The 23,209-nt window shown below is 43.4% G+C and overlaps 1 protein-coding gene across 2 annotated transcripts in view; it reads right to left on the reverse strand.

Moving 5' to 3' along the window:
* The window catches only part of Tcp11l1 (t-complex 11 like 1), a 41,847-nt gene extending 25,236 nt beyond the window's left edge, over positions 1–16,611 (reverse strand). Inside the window, exons 1-4 of one of the 2 annotated variants that reach the window (XM_045157771.1) lie at positions 16,302–16,611; positions 13,309–13,495; positions 6,620–6,752; positions 2,152–2,272 (exon numbers count right to left, since the gene is read on the reverse strand). In XM_045157771.1, the coding sequence (XP_045013706.1) occupies positions 2,152–2,272; positions 6,620–6,752; positions 13,309–13,471 (417 nt within the window). In that variant the 5' untranslated portion in view covers positions 13,472–13,495; positions 16,302–16,611. The remainder of the gene's footprint in view (positions 1–2,151; positions 2,273–6,619; positions 6,753–13,308; positions 13,496–16,301) is intronic. The other variant, XM_045157772.1, reaches the window with a different exon arrangement.
* Positions 16,612–23,209: the final 6,598 nt, after the last annotated feature.

Raw genomic sequence — 23,209 nt, forward strand, 5'->3', positions numbered from 1 at the left:
ACTTTTTTTTTCCTTCCATGAATGATGCTAAACAGGTTAACCTCTGTCTTTCAGTAATTTCACATAAGGCTGATATCATATATAGCAAGACCTTAACTTGAGGAAAAAAAAAATACTTTTTTCCCCCTGGTTTTTCAAGGTAGGGTCTCACTGTAGCTCAGGCTGACCTGGAATTCACTATGGTGTCTCAGGCTGGCCTTGAACTGAAGGCAATCCTACCTCTGCCTACAGAGTGCTGGGATTAAGGGCATGTATCACTATGTCCAGCTAAAAAAACACTTTTTTTAAATAAAGACTTAACAACTGCCACTATAATGCTGTATATATTTCAACAAATCTACAAAGAGCTGAGGAGAGCTCAGTAGAAAAATGGCTACTACTCAATCATAAGATTCTGAGCTTGGATTTCCAAAACTCACATAAAAAGTTAGGCATGGCTGGAGTTGGAGGGATGGCTTAGTGGTTAAGGCATTTGCCTGCAAAGCCAAAGGACTCATGTTCCATTCCCCAGGACCCACATAAACTAGATGCACAAGGTGGCACATGATTCTGGAGCTTGTCTGCAGTAGCTGAAGGCCCTGGCACACCCATTCTCTCTCTCTCAAATAAGCAAATTAAAAAAAAAAAAAAAAAAACATTTTAAAGCCAGGTGTGGTGGCACACACCTTTAATCCCAGCACTGTGGGAGGCACAGGTAGGACGATCACCATAAATTAAGGCCACTCTGAGACTACATAGTGAATTCCAGGTCAGCCTGGGCCAGAGTGAGACCCTACCTTCAAAAACAAAACAAACAAAACAAAAAAATTTAAAAGTTAGGCATGGCCAAGCATGGCTATTACCCCACACATACAAAAATAAATAAATCTACAGAAAAATATCCTTACAGGTCAATTAAAATCGCTATTTCAGGCAGGTTGGTAGTACATGTTTTTAATCCCAGCATGAGGACTGCTGTCAGTTCAAGGCTAGCTTGGCACTACACAGAGTAAGTTCAAGGTCAGCCTGGGCTAGAGTGAGACCCTGCCACCAAAAAAAAAAAAAAGACAAAACAACAATAGCCAGGTGTGGTGGTACACGCCTTTAATCCCAGAACTCAGGAGGCAGAGGAAGATCACCATGGGTTCGAGGCCACCCAGAGACTACATAGTGAACTCCAGGTGAGACCCTACCTTGAAAAAAATAAAGGAAAAAAAATACAACAAAATAAAATTTATAGATAGATCTGGGGAGATGCCTCAGCAGTTAAGCCACTTGCTTGCAAAGTCTCCAGTCCAGGTTCAATTCCCTAGTACCCACATAAAACTAGATGAGTAACACGGCACATGCATTTACATTCATTTACAGTAGCAAGAGGTCCCAGCACACCTATATTCCTTCTTTATTCTCTCTCTGCATGTCTTGCAAATAATTAAATATTATTATTATTATTTGAGAGAACTGGTGCATCAGGGCCTCAGACACTGCACTCACACTCCAGACGCTTGTGCCACCTAGTGGGTATGTGTGGCCTTGCGCTTGCCTCACCTTTGTGCATCTGGCTTATGTGGGACCTAGAGAGAGATCAAACATGGGCCCTTGGGCTTAGCAGTTAAAGGTTCATACTTGCAAAGCCTGATGGCCTGTGTTCAATTCCCCAATATCAAGATAAAGCCAGATACCCAAAATGGCGCATATGTCTGGAGTGTGTTTGCAGTGGCAGGAGACTTTGTTGGTGCACCCATAACTTTCTCTCTACCTTTTTCTTTTTGCCTCACTCTCAAATACATAAAGGAAAAAAAAATTTTTTTAATGCTAACTCTAAATTCCTACAGGTAATATAACTTTGAGACATTAAATTTCTTCTATTTTTATTTATTTATTTGAGAGAGAAAGAGGCAGAGAGAGGAAGAGAGAGAGTGTGAGAATGGGCGTGCCAGGGCTTCCAGCCACTGCAAACGAACTCCAGACACATGCACCACCTCCTGCATCTGGCTAACGTGGGTCCTGAGGAATCGAACCTGAATTCTTTGGCTTTGTAGGCAGATGCCTTAACTGCTAAGCCATCTCTCTCCAGCCAGACACCAAATGTCTTTAAAGTCTTCTGACACAGAAACACATAGAGGTTGAATAAATATCCAGTACTCCTGAACAATTTATTCTTCATCTTACCTCTTTGATCTCTCCTACAAGCTTGATGGCGTGGTCATATGTTGGGGGGTCTTCACTTAGCTGACTACTCAAGCAGTCCCAAAAAGCTTTATGTACAATATCTTTTACTCTCTTTTCCAAGCTGGAGATAATAGGGGGAAAAAGACAAAACAAAAATATGAGACACAAATCACCTTCATAAATCATAAACTCCAGGCTAGAGAGATGGCTTAGCGGTTAAGTGCTTGCCTATGAAGCCTAAGGACCCCAGTTCAAGGCTCGATTCCCCAGGACCCACATTAGCCAGTTGCACAAGGGAGTGCACGCATCTGGAGTTTGTTTGCAGTGGCTGGAAGCCCTGGCACACCCATTTTCTCTCTCCCTCTGCCTCTTCCTCTCTCTGTCTGTCACTCTCAAATGAATAAAGAAAAAAAAATTTTTTTTTAAATCATAAATTCCAGCAGGGGAATGGTGGTGCACACCTTTAATCCCAGTATTCGGGAGGCTGAGGTATTAGGATCACTGTGAGTTCGAGGCCACCCTGAGTCTGTTACATAGTGAATTCCAGGTCAGCCTGGGCTAGAGTGAAACCCTACCTCAAAAAACAAAACAAAAAATAAATAAATAAACAAAAAAATCTGAGACACAAATCGCCTTCAAAAATCATAAATTCCTATGAATAAAAAATAAATAAATAAAATAAAATATATATATATATATGTATGACAAGTTCAAGGTTAAAAGCAAAAAAAAAAAAAAAAAAAAAAACAACATAAATTCCAGCCGGGCATGGTGGCACATGTCTTTAATTCCAGCACTCAGAAGACAGGGAAAGGAGGATTGCTGTGAGTTCAAGGCCACTCTGAGACTATATAGTGAATTCCAGGTCAGCCTGGGCTAGACTGAGATCCTACCTGGAAAAAACAAAAATTAATTTTTTAAATCATAAATTCCAGGGCTGGAGAGATGGCTTAGTGGTTAAGGCATTTGTCTACAAAGCCAAAGGACCCAGGTTTGATTCCCCAGAACCCACTTAAACCAGATGTATAAGGGGCACATGTGTATGGAGTGCGTTTGCAGTGTCTGGAAGCCCTGCTGCACTCATTCTCCCTCTGTCTCTCTTCTCTCTCTATTTTTCTCTCTCTGCTTGCAAATTTAAAAAAAAATCATAAATTCCATGAATATACACTGACAAGTATTAAAAATAATAATAACCAAGATAAAACTTCTGCCGGGTGTGGTGGCGCACACCTTTAATCCCAGCACTTGGGAGGCAGAAGTAGGAGGATCGCCATGAGTTTGAGGCCACCCTGAGACACCACAGTGAATTCCAGGCCAGCCTGGGCTAGAGTGAGACCCTACCTCGAAAAAGAAAAAAAAAAAAAAACAAAAACAAAACCATGAGGGCCGGACATGGTGGCACACACCTTTAATCCCAGCATGCAGGAAACTGAGGTAGGAGGATCACTGTGAGTTCAAGGCCAGCCTGGGACTACAGAGTAAGCACCAAGTCAGCATGGGCTAGAATGAGACCCTACCTCAAAAAACAAAAACAAAAAAGAAAGCCATTAGAAGCAGGTAGGTTGACTCAGAAGTTAAAGAGCTTGCTTACAAAGCCTGATGACCTGGGTTCAATTCCCAGTACCCACATAAATCCAAATATACAACATGGTGCATGCACCTGGAGTTTGCCCATTCTCTCTCTCTCTCCTTGCAAATAAATAAATAAAAATAAAAATAAAATATGAAAAATTGGGCTGAAGGGATGGCTTAGCAGTTAAGGCATTTGCCTGCGAAGCCAAAGATCCCAGGTTCGATTCCCCAGCACCCACGTTAGCCAGATGCACAAGAGGGCACACGTGTCTGGAATTCATTTGCAGTGGCTGGAGGCCCTGGCATGCCCATTCTCTCTCTCCCTCTTTCTCTGTCAAATAAATAAGTAAATAATAATAAAATATTTTTTAAAATATGAAAAACTTAAGAGCTACAAATTTTCAGTTTCCTGCTATTCCGCAAGTTTCCTATGATATATACAATTACACAGTTTGAGATAACAATTCAACTGCCATGGTGGCACATGCCTTTAGTCCCAGCATTGGGGAAGCTGAGGTAGTCATTATCTCTGAATTCGAGGACAGCCTTAGGTTACATTATTGAATTCCAGGTCAGCCTGGGCTAAAGTAAGACTGCCTCAGAAAAAAACTGCACACACGGTCTGGAGAGATGGCTGAGTGGATAAGATGCTTGCCTGCAAAGCCTAACAACCTGGGTTCAATTGCCCAGTAACCATGTAAAGCCAGATGCACAAGGAGGCACATGCATTTGGAATTTTTTGCACTGGCTAGAGACCCTGGTGCACCCATTCTCTCTCTTCTCTATCTCTGTCTGCTTGCAAATGAAATATATATATATGTATGTATGTACACACACATACATACACACACACACACACACACACACACACACACAGAACACATTTTCCTTTTGTCTTGACAGCACAACAAGTTCTTCCTCATCATGTAACTATGGCACTGCGTACTTTCCTGTTTTGTTTCCCCTCTTAACTCTCCCTAAAATAAATCTCATAATTTACTCTTCTCTGAGTCCATGTTTTAAATTTTATTTTATTTTATTTTTCAAGGTAGAGTCTTGCTCTATCCCAGGCTGACCTGGAATTCACTATGTAGTCTCAAACTGGCCTCAAACTCACTTGGCCTCCCAAGTGCTGGGACTAAACGTGTGCACCACCAAGTCTGGTAGAGAGAAACAGTATGTGCACCAGGGCCTCTAGCTGCTGAAAATGAACTCCAGATACATGTGCCACTTTGTGCATCTGGCTTTATGTAGGTACCAGGAAATCAAACTCAAGCTTTACAAGCAAGTGCCATAGCCACTGAGCAAACTCTCCAGGCCCACAATTTTAATTCTTTGGTAACTTGGACAAGAACCAGAAGTTGGGATTTACAGGCATGGAGGGGGGGGGGTCTCCTGATTCTTTGTGAAGATTTAATCCATCCCAGGACTCTAATCTTACATCAACTTGTAGCTGGGGTAGTACGTGACCAAACCTAGCAAACAAAATATTAAGGGATGTGTCAGGAGCCATTTTGGCTGGACTTGTATCCATAGCTCTGGGCGTTTGGCAGCAACACTTTAGCAAAACTATAGCAACGCTTTAGCAAAACTATAGTAGCCTACAAGTAAACAAGATTATGTATATTCAGTGTCAGAAGCCATTCGGCTGGCCTTAATAGTCTTTTGTACTGAGAAGTGATTGAAGTGCAAAAACTCTGTAACAGGAAGGGGTTTTTTTTGTGTTTTTTTTTTGATAGAAACTTGTGTGAGACTCATTGAACTTTTGTCCATGGAAAAACTGTTTGTAAGAAGATATAAAAAGGAATGCTGTGAAATAACCCTTGTTTCAGTCCTGGCTTCGGCCCTTGCTTCAGCCTTGAACTGGAGTCCTTGCTTTCAGTATATCTCCTGTCTTTCCTTAATCCTCACTCCCCATCAGGCTCAAACCCTTTCAGCCAGCAAGCTCCCGCAGGGATGTCTATTGTATGACTCTGGGAAATGATGTTTGGTCTCAACAGAAGGAAAGCTCTTTCCTCTCTTCTCCATAGCACTAGTATTTGATGGGATGTTTGGGAACTGCAGCGTTCACCCTGAAACTGCAGGTACGTATCACAGACACACAACCCAGCATCCTGACCTGAGTGAACTAACTGTTGAAAGGCCTCTATACCTGGATTACCTTAAGTGTAAAAGAACTCTTACATTTTAAAATTCCTTAAATATGGATCTTTCTTAAAATGACTGACATTTTTAGCAGGGCATGGTGTGGGCACATCAGGGCCTCTAGCCACTGTAAATGAACTCCAGACACATGTGTCACTTTGTGATCTGGCCTTATGGGGGTCCTGGGTAAAAGAACCCACACCATCAGGCACTGCATACGAGTACCTTTAACATATGGACCATCTCTCCAGCCAATAACCCCAATCTTTAATCGTTTGTTTTGAGAAAGGATCTCATGTAGCACAAGATGACCTTGAACTCCATATGTATCCTGATCTTACTGCCTTCACCTTCCAAGTACTGGAGTTGCAGGCATACATCACCATACTGGGCTTTCTTGTCTTCATACAGTTTACAATTTTGGAAGCTAATCAGCTAATAACTGCATACAATGGCATAGTTACAAGAAAGAAATGAAATAATAAACTAAAATTATCAAATGAGAAAGGCAACTCCAACCAGGTAGGAAGATGCTGGCATGAACAATTGCTATAAATATCCAGATCCTTTATTTGCATTCTGTAGCTTCCATAGTCTTTAGATCCATGTTCAAAATACTAATTGTTATTCTAGGAATAGTGTTAGTACTAGTATACAAAAAGGAAAATATATTTGAATATACTGGCATAAAATGGAAAAAAAAATTTTCAGAACAGAGATATAACAGAATTCAACTAATCAAGTAACTCACCTGTCTTCTGGTAATTCAGCTGGTTTTATCTGGAAATCTCCATTTACAACAATTTCATGGGCTAGAGCCATGTTGGTAACACCTTTCGCTGTCTCCAGCAGTTCTTCTACTGTCACAAACCGAGGAGGACTAGCTGTAACAGAACCCAGAGTAAGATATGTGCTTTCCAGCTGGGCGTGGTGGTGCACGCCTTTCATCCTAGCACTCGGGAGGCAGAGGTAGGAGGATTGCTGAGAGTTCGAGGCTACCCTGAGACTACATAGTGAATTCCAGGTCAGCCTGGACTAGAGTGAGATCCTACCTTGGAAAAAAAAATAAAACAACAACAACAAAAAAAAAAGATATTTGCTTCTAGAGGTCTGAATTTCCGTTAGGAAAAGGAGAAAGTAGTTGTGCAGGTACAGGATGACAATTTCAGTTGTGCCTGAGTTAAAATATACTAACATTTCAAATAGATGAGAATTTTAGCTTTTTCTTTCTTTTTCTTTTTACCTACAGTCCTAAAAGTAAAGCTCATTTATATAATACTCAAAACATTTGGTTTTCACTAAGTCTGGTCAAGGGAAAATTATTATAGTAAATTGAAACTGAAAACTTCAATTATAGATTTTCATTGTCCCAAGAAGCTGGGGTTTATAACCTAACCCTTCTACCTCCTGTCTTGCTAAAAGAGAAAAAGAAGATACCACATTTAAGATCATCTTGTCTGTTTCCATAGCAGTTTACTTTAGCACCAACATTGTGCCATGAATATATCTCCCCAAATTAAAATAGTATTAAGTCTTTTGGGCTTCAAGTGCTGTTTAAACAAGATTAAAATCGCTACCCGAAGCCAGGCATGGTGGCACGTGCCTTTAATTCCTGTACTTGGAGGCACAGGTAGGAGGATCACTCTAAGTTTGAGGCTACCCTGAGACTACATAGTGAATATCAGGTCAGCCTGGGCTAGACAGCAAGGCCATACCTCAAAACACCAAAAAAAAAAAAAAAAAAAAAAAAATTACCTAAGCAGGATGTGGTGGTACATATGGTAATCTCAGCACCTGGGAACTGGAAGAGGCAGGAGGATCAAGAGATGACTATATTCATTTTGTGTGATGGTGATAAGCTCTCCCCTAAATAAGTAGCCACATATGGTGGCACTATACCCTAATGCACTTAGGAGGCTGAGGCAGGAGGATTGCTATGAGTTCAAGGCCAGCCTGGGCTACAGAATGAGTTCCAGAGCAGTATGATTAGAATGAGTCTTAAAAAAAAAAATCAAAGCCAGGCATGGTGGCGCACGCCTTTAATCCCAGCACTTGGGAGGCAGAGGTAAAAGGATCGCTGTGAGTTCGAGGCCACCCTGAGACTCCATAGTGAATTCCAGGTCAGCTTGGGCTAGAGTGAAACCCTACCTCGAAAAAAAAAAAAAAAAAAAGGGGCTGGAGAGATGGCTTAGTGGTTAAGCGCTTGCCTGTGAAGCCTAAGGACCCCTGTTTGAGGCTCAGTTCCCCAGGTCCCACGTTAGCCAGATGCACAAGGGGGCGCACACATCTGGAGTTCATTTGCAGAGGCTGGAAGCCCTGGTGCGCCCATTCTCTCTCTCTCCCTCCATCTGTCTTTCTCTCTGTGTCTGTCCTTCTCAAATAAATAAATTAAAAAAAAAAAAAAAAGCCGGGCGTGGTGGCGCACGCCTTTAATCCCAGCACTTGGGAGGCAGAGGTAGGAGGATTGCTGAGAGTTCGAGGCCACCCTGAGACTACATAGTGAATTCCAGGTCAGCCTGAGCCAGAGTGAGACCCTAACTCGAAAAACAAACAAACAAACAAAAAAAAAAAACAGCCGGGAATCGTGGCGCATACCTTTAATCCCAGCACTCAGGTGGCAGAGGTAGGAGGAGCACTGTGAGTTCAAGGCCACTATGAGAATACAGAGTGAATTCCAGGTCAGCCTGGACTAGAGTGAGAACCTAATTCAAAAAACAAAAAACAAAAAACAAAACAAAACAAACAAACAAAAAAAAAGATCAACAACAGGGAGCTGGAGAGATGGCTAAGTGGTTAAAGGCACATGTGTGCAAAACCTGTTAGCCAGGGTTCAAATCCCTAATGCCTATGTAGAGCCAGATACCCAAAGTAGTGCAAGCATCTGGAGTTCGTTTGCATATAAAGGAGAACCTGGCGTAACCGTTCTCTCTCTCCCCTTGAAAATAAAGAAATGAAAGAAAAAAATCCACAACACTGGGCATGATAGAGGCAGGAGGACCAAGAGTTAAAGGGCAGCCTGGGCTACATAGTGAGGCCTTATTTCCCTGCTTCAAAAATAGAACATGTAGCCGGGTATGATGACATATGCCTTTAATCCCAGCACTTAGGAAGCAGAGGTAGGAGAATCACCATGAGTTCAAGGCCACCCTGAGACTACCAAGTGAATTTCAGGTCAGCGTGGACTAGAGTGAGACCCTACCTTGAAAAAAAAAAAAAGAACATGTAAAAATTCATGGGGCAGGATGGAGAGATGGTTTAGCATTGAAGGCATCTGCCTGCAAAACCAAAGGATCCCCAGTACCCATGTAAGCCAGATACACAAGGTGGTGCATGAGTTTGGAGTTTGTTTGCAGTGGCTAGAAGTCTCGCACACCCATTCTCTTCTCTTCTCTTCTCTTCTCTTCTCTTCTCTTCTCTTCTCTTCTCTTCTCTTCTCTTCTCTTCTCTCCTCCTATCTATCTATCTATCTATCTATCTATCTATCTATCTATCTACACACACACATATACTCTGCCTCTTTCTCCTCTTTCTCTTGATTTTTCTCAAATAAATAAATAAATAATTTTGTTTTGTTTTGTTTTTTGAGGTAGGGTCTCACTCTAGCCCAGGCTGACCTGGAATTCACTATGTAGTCTCAGGGTAGCCTTGAACTCACTCACGGCAATCCTCCTACCTCTGCCTCCTGAGTGCTGGGATTAAAGGCATGCACCACCACGCCCAGCATCTGCAGCTTTTTAGTAAAAATATATATTTAAATTTTTGTGTGTGTTTGCATGTGTGTACACATGCTCATGTGAGTGAGAGCACCCATGTGCCATGATGTGCAAATGGAGGACAACTTTTGGGTTGGTCCTTACTTTTCTACCTTATTTGAGGTAGGGTTTCTCAGGATTACACTCTGCTGTTCTTTGCTGGGCTTGCCACAAGCTTCCAGGAAATTCTCTTGTCGCTACCTTTCATCTCTTGGTCACAGGGCTGGGATCCAGAAACCTGCCACAGCTTCTAGCTTTTTTTTTTTTACATTTTTATTTTTATTTTTTTATTTATTTGAGACAGAGATAGGGAGGGAGAGATACAGAGAGAGGGAGAATGGGCGCGCCAGGGCCTCTAGCCACTGCAAACGACTCCAGATGCATGTGCCATCATGTGCATCTGGCTTATGTGGAACCTGGAGAATTGGACCTGGGTCCTTAGGCTTTGCAGGCAAGCACCTTAACCACTAAGCCATCTCTCCAGCCCTAGCTTCCAGCTTTTTATGTGGGATTTGAGGATCTAACTCAGGTACTCAGAATTGAGGGGTGAGTGCTTTATCCACTGTGCCATCTCTCCAGCCCTACAATTTCAAAAACACATTTTCAATGCATAATTGGTTGAACCCATGGACAGAAGGCCAGCTACTAAATGGGAATTATTAACCTGAGATAACCACTGATATCTATAATCTGAATTTGGCCTTCCTTCCTTCCTTCCCTCCTTCCCTCCTTTCTTTTTCCTTTTTGAGTTAAGGTCCCAGGCTGGCCTCAAACTCATTATGCAGCCGAGGAAAACCTTGAACTCTTGATCCTCCTTGCTTCCATCTCCCAAGTGCTGGAATTACAGGCATGTGCCACCACACACTTTATTGAATATAGCATCTTTTACTTTGGTCTACTGGATAAATAAACACTAGAGACAGAGGGAAAATATCAGTGAAAGGCAGTTTTGGCTCACAGGTTTGGAAGTTGTAGCCCATGAGCAAGTAGATCCATCCCTTTGGTCTGTGGTGAGGCAGCACATAATGGCAAGGACCACATGTCCATTCCTCATGGCCAAGAAGCAAAAAGGAGGTCAAGGAAGGGGTTGGGGCCTCAATATTCCCTCCAAAGGCATACTCCCAATGAACCAACTGGGCCCCCACCTCCTAAAGGTTCTATCCCTTCCTCAAAGTGCCACAGGCTAGGTCTATATTTCAGATCAAATTTATAGCATATTGGAGCTGGAGAGATGGCTGGGGCTTGCCTGTGAAGACAAGGGACCCAGGTTCTATTCCCAGGACCCACATAAGCCAGATGCACAAGGTAGCGCATGCATCTTCAGTTCATTTGCAGTGGCTGGGGGCCCTGGCCTGGCGTGCCCATTCTCTCTCTATTTGCCTCTTTTGTCTCTATCTCTCTCTCTCTGGTTGCAAATAAATAAATAAAAATTATTAACAAAATTATAGAGCTGGGTGTGGTGGTGCACGCCTTTAATCCCAGCACTCAGAAGGCAGAGGTAGGAGGATCACTGTGAGCTCAAGGCCACCCTGACAAAACATAGTAAATTCCAGGTCAGCCTGGGCTGAAGTGAGACCCTATCTCGAAAAAAGAAAAGATTATAGCATATCTAGGGCTGAAGAAATGGCTTAGTGGTTAAGGCGCTTGCCTGCGAAGCCAAAGGACCCAGGTTCGATGCTCCAGATGCCAGATACACAAGGGGCACATACATCTGGAGTTCATTTGCAGTGACTAGAGACCCAGGCATGCCCATTCTCTCTCTGTCTGCCTCTCTTCTACCTCTTTCTCTGCTTGCAAATAAATAAATAAAATTTTAAAAATCATAACATATCTATATTACAACCATCAGTCAGGCATGGGAAGGATGCAACAGACAGCATTATGTTAGTAGAAGTAAAAACCACCAATGTTTATATGTGCTAAGCACTATTCTATATATTCTAAATGAATTGATTTAATCTTCATAATCATCCAGACAGATAAATGCATTTGCTTCATTTTAAAGATGAGGAAACAAGCCAGGCGTGGTGGTGCATACCTTTAATCCCAGTAGTAGGGAAGAAGAAGTAGGAGGATTGCTGTGTGTTTGAGGCCAGCCTGAAACTACACAACGAATTCCAGGTCAGAATGGGCTAGAGTGCGACCCTACCTTGAAAAAAATAAACAAACAAGATGAGAGCCAGATGTGGTGGCACACACCTTTAATCCCACCACTTGGGAGGCAAAGGCGGGTGGATCGCCGTGAGTTCAAGGCCACCCTGAGACTACATAGTGAATTCTAGGTCAGCCTGAGCTAGAGACCCTAAAAAAACAAAAACAAAAACAACAACAACAAAAAAGGATGAGGAAACAAGCGCCCTGATTACTCATACCTAAGACAAGAAGTAAGACATGCATGATAAATTATACTATTAGCATCCATGTCACTTTGGAAAACAATTGTGCTAGTAGCTAATCAAAATCTATGTGATTATAAACTATGATAAAATGGGACCCACTTATATTTGTTATAAAAATAGTATGTGGGGCTGGAGAGATGGCTCAGCAGTTAAAGACACTTGCTTTCAAAGCCTGATGACCTGGGCTCCATTCCCCCGTGCCCATGTAAAGCCAGATGCATAAAGTGGTACACAGGTCTGGAGTTTGTTTGCAGTGGCAAGAAGCCCTCACAAGCTCATATTCACTCTCTTTCTCTATCTGTCTCCCCCTCAAGTAAAAGAAACAATTAAAAAAACAAAACAAAACACTATGTTGGCTGATAAATCACTTAGGAATGGCTTTAATCATTTTAGAAGAATCACCTCAAAGCCCAAAAACATTTGTCCTTCTTCCAAATATTCAAATATTCAGAACTGCTGGTCATGTAAACTTTGAAGAGATAACATCAACTGGCATTCTTAGACTATGACAATCCTTCTTAAATCTTTCATTTTTGGACTCACTTCAAAAAAATTTAAGTGTTCTTAAGTAAAAGTCTTAAGTTGGGGCAACTGTTGGGAATTTATGCCAAAAATTGCCACCTTTCTTCTATGAAGTTTGCTCCCTGCCAGGGATTTATCACACTCTCTCAGCAAACTGAATCCCCTCTACCTTGGGAATGAAGCCCTCAGGACAAAGAATGTAGGGTGTGGTGAAGTCACACACATTTTTTTAAACCTGCACAAGCACAGTCATGGCTCAAATGGCCTTCAGACATTTCTCTCTTTTAATGAAAGCTGTAATTTGCATTCCACCTTCCTGTTTCTCAGAGTACGTCACAGAAAGCCACTGAGGCTAGAGAAATAAAGGAACACCCTAAGATTTTCACTTCTCATGCAACTGAAACCCACCAGTACCTAGGATGCCTGCTGAGAAACTGCTGCTGTTCTCAACTGCTTATTATTAGTGATGGTTTCCTATTATCAGAAGCCACAAGCACAAGGAAGCCTAATAAAAATATCATTTGAGGGCTGGAGAGATGGTTCAGAGATTAAGGTACTTGCCTGCCAAGTTTAAGGATCCAGGTTCAATTCTCCAGTGCCCACGTAAGGTGGTGCATGCATCTGGAGTTTGTTTGCAGTGACTGGAGGCCCTGGAGTGGCCATTCTCAATCTCTCTCTATCTGCCTCCCTCTCCCTCTCTCTCTTGCTCTTAAATAAATAAATTATTTTCTAAAAATACATATCATTTGAAAATCAAATTTGCTTACAGTGAGGTCTTCCCAATCCTTGGGGGCTAGTAGATTCCACCTTTATTTCTGTCTGTAAAGCTTCATCAGAACATTCCAGGGCACCTTCCAGGCCTTCTTCAGAATCATGTAACTGTGATTTTTCTCCTTCATTCATATGGGTTTTGTCATGGTTTTCAGACATCCTTAATTAGAGCTATTCACTTTCCTAGGAAATCAAAAAACAGTGAGCCAAGCAAGTCCAGGTGTGGTGGTACACACCTTTAATCCCAGCACTCTGGAGGCAGAGGTAGAATGATTGCAGTGAGTTTGAGGCCAGCTTGAGACTACATAGTGAATTCTAGGTCAGCCTGGGCTACAGAGACCCTACCTTGAAAAACCAAAACCAAAACAAACAAAACAACAATAAAAAAAAGCTCTTACTATGTTACTAATAAGTCATTAATCTCTGAATTTCAGTTTTGTCATCTGAGATCTTATCCACCTGTAATATTCTACTTAAATGATTAAAATGGTATTTATACAATGATACCTGTATCAAATTAATGAAACTCAGGCTGGGTGTGGTGGTGCAGGCCTTTAATCCCAGCACTCACTAGGGAGTCAGAGGTAGGAGGTAGGCCACCCTGATACTACTTAGTCAATTCCAGGTCAGCCTGGACTACAGTGAGACCCTACCTTGAAAAAACAAAACAAAACAAAACAAAAAGACCAAAAAAAAAAAAAATACAACTCAGAATAATTAGCTGGAATATTTATTTCTATTCCACTCCTGAGTACCATGTCATAAGAACATCAAGTTTTAAACTAATAGATGATAACCTATAACTGCCTGATTCTATATTAATCAAAGGAAGTGATGACTTAATCTTAGTTTTTTTTGAGACACTGTCTCTCTATGTAGCCCAGATTGACCTTTAGCTCTTTATATGTAGCCCAGGCAGGTCTCCAACTCATGATCATCCTGCCTCAGCTTCTTAAGTGGGTGTGTACTACCAAGTCAACATCAACCTTAAACTCTAATCTCTCCGAGCTGATAGAAAAATTCCTGGCAGTACTACAGTCAGCCTGTAATCACAGTACTTGAAAAGTGAAGGAAGGAAAAGCCTTGAGGTCAGCCTGAGCCACATGAGATCCTGTCTCAAAAAATAAGAAGTGGGGCTGGAGTGAAGGCTTAGCAGCTAAGGGGCTTGCCTCCAAAGCCTAAGGACCCAGGTTTGATTCCCCAGTACCTACGTAAGCCGGATGCACAAGATGGAGATGGAGAATCACTTGGTATAATTATCTGAAATTTCAGATTCCTCCACTAAAAGAATGAAGCAGTTGAAACTGAAATTTCCAGGTATTATTCATATGAAGGTTGTTTTATTGTATTTCATCTTCTACTCCAAGTTACCCTTCTAACACTCAACTTATCACAATCCTAAATCCTATTAAAGTCTGGAAATGCTCCAAAATCCAAAGTATATTACTAACATATTCTATGAGAAAGGACAAACATGTCTAATTTTATCCTCTACACATGCTGAGAAATAGCTCAGAAAAGATGACATAATTCATTCAACGCAGCAGGAGGAAAGGCAAGGTTCCTATTCTCTCATGTTCAGCTCAGAAACTAACCCTGTACTTTTCAATTCAGCTCAAGTTTTATCTTCTCCCAGGATACTTCCTTCAACCTAACCAGTGTTTGCACTTTTCTCTGAACTCCTGCAAGGCTGACTTCTAGACATTTAGCCTTAAATTCAAATTCCAAATATGTTTATTTATTTGCACTGTAAGTGTGTGTGTGTGTGTGTGTGTGTGTGTGTGTGTGTACACACCAGGGTCTCTTGCTGCTTCAAAAGAATGCTGGCTTTCTGTAGATGGCTGGGCAACAAAACGCAGGCCAGCAGGCTTTGCAAGCAAACACCTTTTACCCCTGAGCCACATTATCTTCCCCAAAAATGTTCATTTAATTAGAAAGATGATATCAGTCCATACACACACACACACACACAGAGCTGACAGGAAATCATAATGAAACTAAAGCCTTGGTGGCATGACACTGCTATTATGAACAACAGGCAGAGAAACTACTTCTGCCTGGAAGTTAGGAAACCTTTCCAGAAAAGAAAAGAGTAGAATTACATGCTGTTATAAAATGGAGGGAGAGGAGATGAAAGGAGAACATTTCATTCAGATGGTAGAAGCCAAGGCACATGAAAATGGCAAACTGGCAAAATGGAAAGATGGCTTTGGGTCAGATGAAGAAAGTGCTCGTTCTTTTAAAAATAAAATCCCCTAGGGGCTAGAGAGATAGCTCAGCCACTAAAGGTGCTTGCTTACAAATCCTTAAAACCATGACGATCTGGGTTCAAGTCCTCAGTATCCATGTAAATCCAGATGCCCAAAGTGGTGCATGTATCTAGAATTTGCAGCAGCTGGAGGCCCTGGCATGTCTATACTCACTCTCTTTCAGTCTGCCTCTTTCTCTCTGTCTCTCAAATAAACAAATGTGTGTGTGTATCTTTAATCCCAGCATTCTGCTGAGGTAGGATTGCTGTGAGTTCAAGGCCAGTCTGGGTAAAGGAGAGATGGCTCAGCAGTTAAAGGTACTTGCTAGAAATCCTGAAGGCCTGGGTTCAATTTCCCAGTATCCAAGTAAAGGCAGATGCACAAAGTGGTGCATGTATCTGAAGTGTGTTTGCTGGGGCAAGAGGCCGTGGAGAACCCATTCTCTATCCCACCCCCTTTGCAAATTAGTAATACTTTTTAAAATAAACTCTTGGCTAAGATTTTTAACTTCTCAAGAGCCAGAGTCAACCATATTCTCCACATCTGTTCTAAATGTATATATATACCCCCCTCCAAACAGATACCCACTAAAGTGTCTGTTGACAGACATAAATCCCTACGTCGTCTCTATGCTGTCAGCGCGTTTGGGAGTACTGGGCGTTGGCCTCCAACACAACTGAAGTCTGGCTTTTTACTGGTTGTTACTTCAGTTTTCTCCTCTGTCAAATGAACTTACGTACCTCCTCGTTTTGCGGGGAGATTAGGTGGGGATTGGCTACCACAGGCTGGCACACAAATGACCACGACAACTAAAAGAGCCGTAGGATGCATCCAGGAGCCATCTCATCGCTGTCAGCACGCTCATTCATTCAACAATCATCAGTCCCCTACCGTGCCTAAAAAGGGAAACCAAGGGTAGGAGGATCCTGGCACTTGCCGCGAAGACCTGCATCTGTCGGGGCTGCACGGTGGACGCAGGACAACCCCGGTAGGAAGGAGCCGCGTCCCCCGGCGCTGGGATCACTTCCGGGGGCGCTCGTTGTAAACAACAGTCGCGGGCCGACGAGGGCGTGGCCGCGGCCTGGAGCCTGCGCGTCAGCCCGCCCCGGCCGGCCTCCCCGCGCCCCGCCCCCCGCGACGTCACTGGTAGCCGCCCGTCGGGAGCAGCCGCGGGGGCGCCTCCGGCCCGCTCCCCTCGCCTGCGGCGGCGGCGCCGGCGTCCTCGCTTCTCTGCTCGCGCGGCCGGTCTGGCCCGGAGGACGCCGCCGAGCCTTCATTCCTTGCCCCGGCCTGCTCGGGTCGGCAGCGGTCAGGTCGGCCGCTCCTCAGCGCTGGGCGGGAAGGGATGCCGCCGCACGCGCCTGCCCCCGCGCAGGGCGGCGCCATGTTCCCGTACGGAGCCTCCGCCTGCTTGTCCTGTGCTCACGGACGGGCTCGGTAGCCGGCGGCTCCGAGCCTGGGCTCCCCGAGTGTCGGTCAGGAAAGCGTGCGACGCGGCCGGACACAGGCCGTGGGAGCTCAGGGCCAGGCGGCACGCCGTGGGGAGCCGCACGCAGGGCGCCGCCATCTTGTACGGAAAGGCAGGGCGACGCGAGGGAGGGAGCCGCCTTCGCCGCCTGTAGTCCGAATGTGCCATCTTCGTGGTGTCTATCTGCGCACAGCCTTTACTCCTTGCCCTGGTTTTGGCTGTTTTAGTCACGCCCCCCCCACCCCCCCCACTTTGAGTCCAAGAAGGAGGAGACCGGCTGACCAGACGGAAGCGCGGCTGTCAGCAAGGTGAGCGCTCGAGCAGGCCGGTTCGTTTTCTCCGGGTTCCGCGAAGGAGCGACCTTCCCGCTGGACCTCGTTAACACAGGCCCCTTAGACCTTCTCCCTCGGTTCAGGGAGTCGGGCTGGGTGTGCAAGTTACTGCAAGCAAGAAAACCATGGTTTTTTTTTTTTTTTCCAGCAGCCTACAACAGTAAGATAGCAAACTTACTACACAAACTGAAATAGTTTGTTATCATACCTGATCTTAAGTAATAAAAGACACGTGGTTTTTAACTGTTCATTTGTATAAAAAATGCTTTATGGGTTGGAGGGATAGCTTAGCGGTTAAGGCTTTTGCCTGTAAAGCCAAAGGACCTAGGTTCGATTCTCCAGGACCCATGTTAGCCAGATGCAGTTCGCAGTGGCTGGAGGCCCTGGTGCGCCCATTCTCTCTCTCCCTCTTTCTCTGTCAAATAAATAAAAATACTTAAAAATTTTGCTTGATTTAATTAACTGGATCAAAACAGGTGGGGGGAGTTAAAGCTTTCAAATGCTACTAAATAATCATGTGGAATTATTCCTAAAATATTGAAGCCTAAGTGAAATACAGCACCACAAAACCAGTTATCAAGTAATACACTGTTTTTCCCCTAAGAAAAGTTACTGTCTGGCGTGGTGGTACTCCACATCTGCCCATTATTTATTTAAATTTTGTTCTGAGTCCAGACTAATGTACCATAATGTCCTTAGTTTGGTGTTTCCTAACTCTGCTCCACCTTAGGATATGAAGAGCAGAGAATCCAAAATTAGAGCATGCCAAAACTACAGGTGATGCCAGGCAAAAAGTACGAAAAGCTTCCCAGAGTCTTCACATACAATGCCAGGGTAAGGCCAAGACAAGTGTAATCTCCCTTCTTCAAGGATTACTATAACCAAGTTTCCTTTGAAAAGAATATTGCCAATACCAAATGATCCACTTGCAATCTCCTTGAGGGAGGATAGGCAAAAGCTAGCTTAGGGACTCAGGATCAACAAGAACCATGAGATGCCACCACAAAAATGAAACTCGTGGGCTGGAGAGATGGCTTATCAGTTAAGGTGTTTGCCTGTGAAGCCTAAGGACCCAGGGTTGATTTTTCTAGTAGCCATGTAAACCAGCTGCACAAGGTGGTTTGTTTGCAGTGGTTGGAGACCCAGGCACACCCATTTTCTCTCTTTCTCCCCCAAGTAAATTTAAGAAAAATGGAACTTGTGTCTGGATCTAGACTGATCTACAGTAGTGCCTGCTTTGCCCACTCTAGCAGCTAGATAGCTAGACAGCCCAGGATGGCTGGCCTAGGGATCCACCCTCTAAATTCACCAAGGTGTCTTCCCCTTGCCTCTAAAGGCTCCTGTCTTCTTCATGTCGAGAACTCCGTCCTGCTCTGATCAGCTCGGCTTTCTCTACTCAGCCTGCCTACCCCTTTTCTTTCAGGCCACAAGATTACAAGTGAGGAGGTTGGTTTCCCCTCACCCAGCAGACTGGGGAGGGGGAAAAGCATAAACCTGTTTATTGGTTTGGATGACTTTCCGGTCTCTGCTTTATATTTTAGGGTAAATTTTCACTTTGATTACATGCTTGATTTTTGACTGGTTTCTGAATATGCCACCATGTGCATATTTTCCCCAAGTTTCCCTCCACAAGCTCCTAGATTCTACAAGTGCGAGCAGCTTTACTCTAATCTGTCTTTAAACACCTCAGTTTCTCTTGAGTCCACATGCTTGTGGCTCTACTTTATTTTCCCCTCAAAAACCTCAGCTTTTTTAAATGAACCTTATAATTATGGAATGTTTCTAAATGAAAATGTGCTTCCTAAACCCCACAATTTGTGGTTTCTTCCTTAAATAAACCCACAGTTTGTGATGTAAGTAAATATAATAATTCATAATTTATCTTTGAGTCCATCTTTATCAGTTCTTTATACAGAATCCAAAACTTGGTGTTCATAAATTCTGGGAGACCACTCCTGAACCTCATAATCCTGCATCATACCTATATATATATAAAATCTCAGTTTTTCAAGGTAGGGTCTAGCTGTAGCCCAGGCTGACCTGGAACTCAGTGATCCTCCAAATGCTGGGATTAAAGATGTATGCCATCATGCCTGGCCTTCGGATATATTTTGAAAATTTTCCTTTTAACTATAAAAATATTGACAAATGTTGCACTTTGATCTTGGGCTGCACAGATTGAAAACTCAAACTATCTGAAGGTAAAGGGAGTTTATCATGAGGTTACAGACAGCTTGAGATGAGAAAGGTGGGAACTGACCTGGAGGTGAGCTGCTACTCTATTAGTTACCTTCCTGGAATACAGAATCCCTCTCATAACATTCCCTACTGACTGGCTTCTGTTTTCCTCATTCTTGCCTGCTCCCTTATAATTCAGGCTTTCTTATATAAATTTGGCCACACTGATTTTTTAAAGCTTTTTATTAGAGAGGGAGAGAATGGGTACACCAGGGCCTCTACCCACTGCACATGAACTCCAGACTTAGTGCCACCATGTGCGTCTGACGTGGGACCTGGGAAGTCAACCTGGGTCCTTAGGCTTCACAGGCAAGTGCCTTAACCACTAAGCCATCTCTCCAGCCCCCCACACACACTGATTTGTTTATGCAAAGCCTGTCTCATAAAGTCTACTCACAGGAGTGTCCAACAGGTCGTGGGCAAGCTGAACAGGCATTCATTTGCAGTGACAAGACCCTGGTGTGCTCTCATATACCCATGCAAATAAATAAATTTTAAAAATAAGCTTGAGTTGAAGAGATGACTCAGTGGTTAAGGCACTTGCCTAAAGAGCCTAATGACCCAAGTTCAGTTTCCAAGTACCCACGTGGAGCCAGATACACAAAGTGGCATATGTGTCTAGAGTTCATTTGCAGTGGCTGGAGGCCCTGGCAACACCTATTTTCTCTGCTTATCTCTCTTCTATCTCTCCCCTTGAAAATACTTTTTTTTTAATTGACAACTTCCATAATTGAAAATAATATCCCATGGTAATTCCCTCCCTCCCCCCACCTTCCCCTTTGAAATTCCATTCTCCATCATATCCCCAACCCCTCTTAATCAGTCTCTTATTTTGATGTCATGATCTTTTCTTCCTATTATGATGGTCTTGTGGTGGCACCCATTCTCTATCAAACAAATAAATAACAAGTACTTTTAAAGATAAAACCTGTTGTGGTGGGGCACACCTTTAATCCCAGGATGTGGGAGACTGAGGTAGGACGATCACCATGAATTTGAGGCCAGCCTGAGACTACATAGTGAATTCCAGGTCAGCCTGAGCAAGAGCAAGACCCTACCTGGAAAAACTACCAAAAAATAAAATAAAATAAACTTAATGTGTGCTTTCAAGAGTTGACCACCCTTGGCAGAAGCTGCCTTTGGATGTGGTGCTCAGTCCTGATCTGTTGGGGTGGAGGCAAGGCTTGCATCACCTCATCGTGGTCGGATGAATGAGGTCACAGATAGAGCTGATGGTACTCGTCAGCTCTTAGACCAAGAAGGGTTGCCCAAGGTATGGGGTAGCTCTGAACTTGTGGTTTGAAACTAACAATGCCTGTAGATGTTTCTTAAATATCCTATTACAAGATTTGAGCTGGGTAAGGTAGCAATTCCCTTTAATCCTGCCCTTGGGAGGCCGAGGTTGGAGGATTGCTGTGAGTTCAAGCCAGCCTGAGACTACATACCTGGGCTAGAGTGAGACCCTACATCAAAAATAAAAAAATGTAAAAAATAAAATAAAATAAAAAATGAGAAAAAAATAAAAAAATGAATTGAAATAAGCTGTAGTATTAAAAAAAAAAAAAAGCTGGAGAGATTGCCTAGTGGATAAGACACTTGTCTGCCTGTGAAGCCTAAGGACTTCTTTGATTGTCTAAGTCCCATGTAAGCCGCAGGACCACAAGCGTGCAAGGTGACACATGTACACAAGGGGGTGCACGTGTCTGGAGGCTGTGGTGCGCCTGCACCAATTCTCTCTTGCACATTAAAAAAAAAAAAAAAAAGCCGGCGTGGTGGCGCATGCCTTTAATCCCAGCACTCAGGAGGCAGAGGTAGGAGGATCACCGTGAGTTCGAGGCCACCCTGAGACTACATAGTGAATTCCAGGTCAGCCTGAGCCACAGTGAGACCCTACCTCGAAAAACCCAAAAAATAAAAAATAAAAAAAGGCCAGTCTGTTGGGCTTGCCTCAAAAAAAAAAAAAGAAAGAAAGAAAGAAAAAGAAAAACTTTCAGGCTGGAGAAATGGCTTAGCAGTTAAGGCACTTGCCTGAGAATCCTAAGGACCCAGATTTGATCCCCCAGTACCCACATAAACCAGACGTCCAAGGTGGCACATGCATTTGGAGTTCGTTTGCAGTGGCTAGAGGCTGTTGTGTACCTGTTATCCCTCTGTCGCAAATAAATAAATAAAAAAATTTAATTTCCAAGATAGTCTTGATGGGCATGGCTTTATGTGGATACTGAGGAATTGAACCTGGGCCATCAGGCTTTGCAAGCAAATGCCTTTAACCACTGATCCGTCTCTTCAGACCTAAACTGGTTTTAACTAGAATATTTTTCATTAAATTATCACTGTTATAGTGTTGTATCTTTAAGAAGCATGAACAATTTAGGGCTGCAGGGATGGCTTAGTAGGTAAGGCACTAGCCTGCAAAGCTAAAGGATCCAGGTTTGAAGCCCCAGGACCCATGTAAGGCAAATGCACAAGGTGGCACATGCTTCTGGAGTTCATTTGCAGTGGCTGAAGGACCTGGCATGCTCACTCTCTTTCTATCTGCTTCCCTCTCTGTCTCTCTCCCTCTTTCTCTCTCAAATATAAATATATTTTTAAAAATAAAAAAAAAAGCATGAACATTATTAGCAGTTAGAAAGTGAATGTTTCTGCCTCTCCCGAAGATGTTAGTTTTAGTTGTCAAATCATCATGCTTTTAACTATGTACCTAATAAAGATTGCAAATCAGATGGCACAAAGTTGTTTTGCCAGCTTTGTAGATCATTTCTGAAAACTCTCACATTTAAATCATGGACTATCTTTTTTTGTTGTTGTTTTTCAGGGTATGGTCTCACCCTAGCTCAGGCTGACGTGGAATTCACTGTGTATTCTCAGGGTGGCCACAAACTCACAACAATCCTCCTACATCTGCCTCCTGGGTGCTGGGATAAAAGGTGTGCCCCACCATGGCTGGCTCCTTTTTAAAAAATTTTTGTTGTTTATTTTAATCTATTTGAGAGCAACAGAAAGAGAAAAAGGCAGAAAGAGAGAATGGGTATGCCAGGGCTTCCAGCCACTGCAAACGAACTCCAGACGCGTGCGCCCTCTTGTGCATCTGGCTAACGTGGGTCCTGGGGAATCCAGTCTCGAACCAGCCTTCACAGGCAAGTGCTTTACGGCTAAGTCATCTCTCCAGCCCCTCTTTTCTTTTTTTTTTAAACCCCTGCACTTTCACCAGTTATATTTAAGCAAACACTATTTGTATGATTCACTTAGTGTTTCCTTGGGGCCAGCATTCCTAGCCTGCACGCACACAGCACAGCTGCGGCCAGCCACGTTTCTCCACTGACAAGGGATAGTGGAGTTTCACTCAGTTTCAGGTTGTCTGGTGACCCTGAATCAGAGGCTCTAGGATCTTGAAATTTCAAATGGCCATGGCTCCTTCAGTGCCAGTAGTGTAGAATCTTACTGGTCCACCTCATACACAGACCCTTGAGTGATGTTGTTTTGGGGCAGTCTGCAAGCTGTACTGCAGTGCTCAGTTGTGGCCCTCCTCCTGCCCATGCTGAGGAAGTGTTCCATGTCTCACATACTGGATACTGTGTTTCAGAAATTCTGGATAACAGCTTCAGTCTAT

This window comes from Jaculus jaculus, chromosome 8, assembly GCF_020740685.1.
Source record: "Jaculus jaculus isolate mJacJac1 chromosome 8, mJacJac1.mat.Y.cur, whole genome shotgun sequence".
NCBI classification, from domain to species: Eukaryota; Metazoa; Chordata; class Mammalia; order Rodentia; family Dipodidae; genus Jaculus; species Jaculus jaculus.